The sequence below is a fragment of the Dermacentor andersoni genome, chromosome 11, assembly GCF_023375885.2.
Source record: "Dermacentor andersoni chromosome 11, qqDerAnde1_hic_scaffold, whole genome shotgun sequence".
NCBI lineage: Eukaryota > Metazoa > Arthropoda > Arachnida > Ixodida > Ixodidae > Dermacentor > Dermacentor andersoni.
The window spans coordinates 115788921-115794920 of NC_092824.1; the positions used below are offsets into that span (position 1 = coordinate 115788921).

The 6000-nt window shown below is 44.1% G+C and overlaps 1 protein-coding gene across 1 annotated transcript in view; it reads right to left on the reverse strand.

The window, feature by feature from the left end:
• Ndc1 (Nuclear division cycle 1) overlaps nt 1-5570 on the reverse strand; it is a 61191-nt gene extending 55621 nt beyond the window's left edge. The window contains exons 1-2 of the mRNA XM_050186434.2: nt 5483-5570; nt 5226-5346 (exon numbers count right to left, since the gene is read on the reverse strand). Of these exons, the coding sequence (XP_050042391.1) occupies nt 5226-5346; nt 5483-5518 (157 nt within the window). The 5' untranslated portion in view covers nt 5519-5570. The remainder of the gene's footprint in view (nt 1-5225; nt 5347-5482) is intronic.
• Nucleotides 5571-6000: the final 430 nt, after the last annotated feature.

Genomic DNA, 6000 nt, shown 5'->3' on the forward strand with positions numbered 1-6000 from the left:
GAAACATTTTGTTCACTCATTCATTTGTTTGCCCGCTCGCTCAAGCTATTTACTTACATTGACAATCATTGTTGATTATTTCTGAACAATTTTTCTATTCTGCCCCAATCAAAATGGGGTCACCACAGCCAAGGATCGAAACAGTGACCTCACGCTCAACAGCAGAACACCATAGCCACAGGGCAGCCGCCATGGCAGACAAACTATGTGTGCAACGTTGTGCACGAGTCTAACTGACACAAGCAGGAGTGTTTTGGCCTGTAGTCAAAACAAGTGGCCATGTAGGGCAGCACTTTGGGAAGGGCTCAGCATAGACCTTTGCACTGCATGCCGCTTTGCAAGGACGTTTACCCGTTTAAACAGATGTAAACAGACAATGTTGGATGAAAATTGGCTTCCACTTAGCATTTTTTTATTCTTTCCCTTTCTTATGGCAAATTGTTCACGGAACGATCTGGAAACCTATGCACTAACTTTTCCCATTTCAGTTACTAATGTCTAACAATGTGACTTTTATTAAATTTTTCAATAGGATACCCCTAAATTTGGGGTCAGGTTGGAAAGCGGCACAATAATTTAAATTTGCAAAATACTTTCAAACACTTGACACACTCTCAACTCTTGGCTCTGATACTATCTCGACCGGTTGAGGTGGGCCTTCACCGCAAGAATCAGGAAACGACGACGAAGCTGGGCATTGTGATGATGAAAAAAAAAGTAGAAAACATTGTGTTCACTTCATTGGTACATGGCGGTGACTCTTATCCAAGTCTTGAGGGGTTCTGATTAACCTGGGAACCAGGACAGCCTTAAATAACCCCTTGTGGTCTTGTGGTCGTCGATGTCTTCTTGGGGAGCCTGTGGAAGTATTAATGCTTTCGTCACGTTCTGCCGTCGATGACCTCTTGCCCTTTGTGTTTTCTTCTCTTCGTCCTTCCCTCTGTGTCAGCTCAGGGAATAAAAGGGGTGACGCTGTTTCGGAGAAGAGGGCAATTATGTCGTCATGGGGACGCCCACTTGAACGCTTCTCACACTTGACTGGTCGATGTCCAGGCTTATCGTAGCAACCTTTTCTGGGACGAGGCAAAGAATCTTGTCATGGTAATGTACGCCTCAATGTCTCTCACACTTGACAAGTCGATCATAACAGCTCCATAAGCTGGGTCTTCCTGCGTGTGTCTATCTACCATCAGTTCTCATTTCCGAGTGGCCAGGTTTTCTCTCCTGCAGTCATTTGCAGTTGCATTCTGGGCTAATGCTACAGTTCTGCTCCTCAGTTTTTCCTGTGCAACACTTGGGTTTTAACTCGCCAACATTCAGCTTACTCTGAACATTGACTGAGGGAAATGAGTGGACCAACCAGCCAGCACCTAATGGGAGCCTGAGACACCTTTGGAATGAATCTATATGGTTATCACCAGCTAACACATAAAGTGATGCAGTTATTTCATCTGACAGTTAATCGCTTGATGATTGACTACACATTCCTGAATGTTACAAAGCACCTGATGAAGCGGTGCACAGAATGCAGTGTAGTAAATAGCTGACTATAGATACGAATAAAGGAAAGCGCATAATATCACACCAGTGTAATATCCCAAAAACTTTACCGCAAAACATCCATATGCCTCTGAGAACATTAACTCATATGTTTCTCGATATTCAGGTAGCAAGCAACTTTTCTTAAAGCACAGATCTAAACTGCATGATGATGGTACTGTTACCCCATAGTGACAGCAAGAACTGAAGAAGAGGAGAGTGAAGTGCACTTGGGCTTTGCGCAACGTGTCATCAATTAAAGTGTGTATGTTAAGATTAGTACCCGCTTCAAAAGAGGCAAATCAGATACCGCTGTATAGCACACTAGACTGGGAGAATAAATTTGACACCTTCAGTGTAGTTGTTCCACAGGCCACAGAGAGGATACATCGAGGTACGAGGCACACTTTTCTTCAGAATGATCAAAGGCACAGGCTCGACAATAGCACCAAATGTATCGGCGTCGAAGCCGCAAGCAGCAACTCAAAATTCTGGATAAGGAAAGTGCAGGTAAGACAGCATCTTCAATGACAGCGAGAGCACGTGAAAAGGTAGCAGGTTGTTCTGCAAGAGGAGAGAAGAAAAGCTCACCGCTACTGTACTCAACAGTGGAACCCCACTAGTGTGGGGAATCAAGGCGAAGAATTACATTGCGAGTGGATTTAGCAAGCACTCCAAATTCAACTGGATACACATCATCGGAGAAATAAACGTTTGCAGTGCACACACCAATAGTTCAGAGCAACTCTCTACTCACAGCACAAAATGTATTAGTGTTATCACTTTACGGGCTAGTTAGATCTTGAAATCCAGGCTGATAACGAAGACACTCACTCCTGTGTCCACTAACGACAATGTAGTAACACTGTCCACCATTACACGAATCTTATTATGGCACAAGGAGACTGGCAGAGGCATAGGGGCATGTAGCTGAAGATGACTGGTGACCTCCTGACCTCCCCTCTGTTGGTTGTGCCACCTAGTTTCCCGGCAGCGGTGACGTGAGACATCGTCGCGAAGATGGAGACCTGCGCTGGCATGAAGGCAGCATTGTCAAGCTCCGCACAGAAGCTGGTGAGTCGCTACTGCAACTCGCCTTGTGGTTTGTCCTGCTATCATAGTCAGAGGGCCAGCCTGTTCCCACACCGTGCCAAATGCTACGGCAATAAAAGTATGCGGTTGCTTGTAGGACAGTGGTGACATGCGACGGTGATGACGACAAAATCGGGTGATGTGGCCGCGAATGCCACATTGGAAGCAGATGGGGTGCTCACAGGATGCACTGAAATTGTCAGCAGAAGAATAATTGACACAGCCATCCCACACTAGAAACTGCGGGTGCTCTGCGTAAGTAACCGTCATGGAACTGGCAACTGGGATGCACGTTCATAGCAGGGTTTGGCACTCTTGGATGAGGCACATAGTTGTAGGCATCTACAGAGGCGGTGGTGATGATTGTCTCACCAAAGTTGCAGGAAGAAAAAGGGTCTCAAACCCAAGGAGTCGAGAGGGAAACTGCCCCACTTTGGTCAAGCACTTCCCACACCACTTGCAAATCACTGACACAAGGTTAGCTGTAGCAGGGACCACATCATCATTGGTGACATTAGTTGCGTTGGCCAGGCAGCCGAACTTTGGTGTGATACACCGCGCTTTCAGAGCTTCAAATGTGTCGCAAATGCTGAATGATGTCACTTACAGACTCCAGACACTTTTCCAATGAGGAACCGGTACACATCCTCAGCAATCCCTTTTAGAAGATGGCCAACTTTGTCCTCTTCCGTCATCTGAGGATCCAAGGCCTTGCACAACTTGAGCAGTTCTTCGATGTATGTCATGCAAGTTTCGCTGGGAGCTTGAGCTCATTGCATTAGCGTTTGCTCTGTACACTTCTTTTTAGCTGCTGGATCTCCAAAGCCATTTTTGATTTCTTCTATGAACATTTCCCATGCTGTCAAGCTTTCTTCATGGTTTTCAAGCCACAAAGATGCGGTTCCCTTGAGGAGGAAGGCAACATTGTTAAGTTTGGCGATGGCATTCCAGCCACTGAACCGAATTGCTCCTTGGTAGACGCTGAGCCATCCATCCACGGCTTCCCTGGCTTTTCTGGCGAAGGTTCGTGGTTCGATGTAGGGCTGCCATGGGACACTAGAAGAAGGTGGTCGGTTGATGCCGTCAGAAGCAATCTCTGGTGGCAGAATAGCAATTTGGAAAAGCTCCACAGACTGCACCTCTGCGGTCAGGTCATTATCATTCTTCAGGGGCGCTATAGTTTTACCCTGTTCCTCCACCAAAATTGTTACGATATGGTGCATTCATTTAAAGATGAATTAATGAAAAGGGTATAAAGGGTTGCCGCACTGGCACCAAGCCACTCCAAAGACAAGTGCGCTTCGTCGTCCTCTTCTTCCGTCCTTGCTGTCACTACGGCCTAACAATATGAACATTCCTTTTGAACAGTGTTATCCCATCCTGTGTGCTACAAAGCTTTCAGCCATCTGATCATTAATACTACAAGTTGCATTTTTAGTTGCGCACACAGAAACTTTGTTAAGTCCCAGCAGGCCTTAAGCTAACAGTTCACTGCTGCACTAAGTTGACCTAATCTAGAATATGATTTACAGTACAGGTTCTGCGCAGCCAACATGAATTGATACCCTGAAAACAGTTCAAGATCGCTGAAATCATTTTGTTTTTGTAACTATTGTCACACCGCTAGCACTTCTTTACTGAAGTCAGACTTCATCATCATCATCATCAGCCTGTTTTATGTTTACTGCAGGACGAGGGCCTCTCCCTGCGATTTCCAATTACCCCTGTCTTGCGCCAACCGATCAGACTTCAGTCTTCCTAGAAAGAAAAACAATTTTTCATATGCTGCACAAATGCATTAATAAAGCATGAACACTATTGTGACTATGTTACTGATGATCTCGTGTGGATAGCATTTTCTGAAGTCCAAGTTCAGTTAATGTCACACAAAATAGTGCTCAAACTTCTCTTAAGTGATAAACACATTAAACAAAGCCAGTCACCTTTTCCTGTCCGTCACCTGTACAGAGTCACAACTTCCCTCAACATGGCTATTGCAAACATTTTAAAACAATTTACATGTCTTTCTTTTTTCTTTTATTTGTGAACATATGAATAAATTATTTCTTTTTCATCTATTCTTAACAGTCAATGTAGGCCACATTTAGAAAAACACTAACATACTTCACTGTTAGCCGGTGTACAGGTGTTCAAAACAGTTAAGAACGATTTGGCACAGATCGACATACGTGCCAATACAGACATAAGTATGTATGAAAGAAGCAGCATTGGTGTTTTGCTACTTGTGTCAGTTTAGCACGCCTGCCTATCAGTAACATGTTAGCACATTTAACCTATTTATTGCATACAGTACCGCTATTCCTCTATCTACGTTAACTTTCACATGGTGCTGTTGGCGCCAGAATAAGCGAGTAGACAAATGAATCAACAAAGGCAAGTCACTAACTTATCAAGCGTCTGTACCAGTCGTTTTCCTTGGTCTTCTGCTTCCCTGCTTACACAGCTACATTCCCTCATTCAAACTACTATACATTGGATGCACAAATTAAGCAACACGGGGCATAGCATTCTGCCCTCGACATGCGAACTCGAAAGCATTCTTGGGTTATATTCATCCTTTACCACCTCCTCACCGATGAAGCCGTCGAACGGACAAAACACGTTGAACTGGAGGAACACCAAAGCGATCGGGGTGAGAATGAACTGCACGGCTAGAACTGTCTCGATGGTGTGCACACACCGCCAGAAGTGAACCTGAAGTAAAACAAAAAAGAAATTAATGGAAAGGCATGCGCAGAAGCACGTGTGCGCTTTTGGAAATGTTGTGAGGAACCTTTTTATCGCTTCCTACAGACATTCACTCTCGTCCATTATATAAAAGATATCGTACCTCATTTCTAAACCACTCCTTCACGTTGCTACTCATGTTTCCCGGGCTACTCGCGCATCTTTAGTCAATCACCTCAATGGCGCTGGCTCATCTTGGCTATCTTAGCATCAAGTTTTGTATTCATCGACTTTTGAGTCAACAACTTCAAAAGTTATAATAAAACGTTACAACTATATCAGATACAAATTGCACAAACAGGACTTGATAACATGTTTATTATTAACTTGTTAATTATCTTGAGAATCATTTCTTTTTCATAGTTTTTACGTATTTGACGTGGTCAAACGTGTCCTCCAAGATTTCATTGATGCCCATTTTCGATCTCGGAGGCCACAATCAAGGACTGTTGAATTCGTCTGCTATCCAATTTTTCTCGGAAGAGTGTGTTCACGATCATAGTCACATCCATAGAGTCTCCCATAGAGCTTCATACAAAAATTTTTGTATGAAACTCTGTGGTGTCTCCTACATGAAATTTAGGAAACTATATGGTCACATCACGCTACGTTACAGCAAAC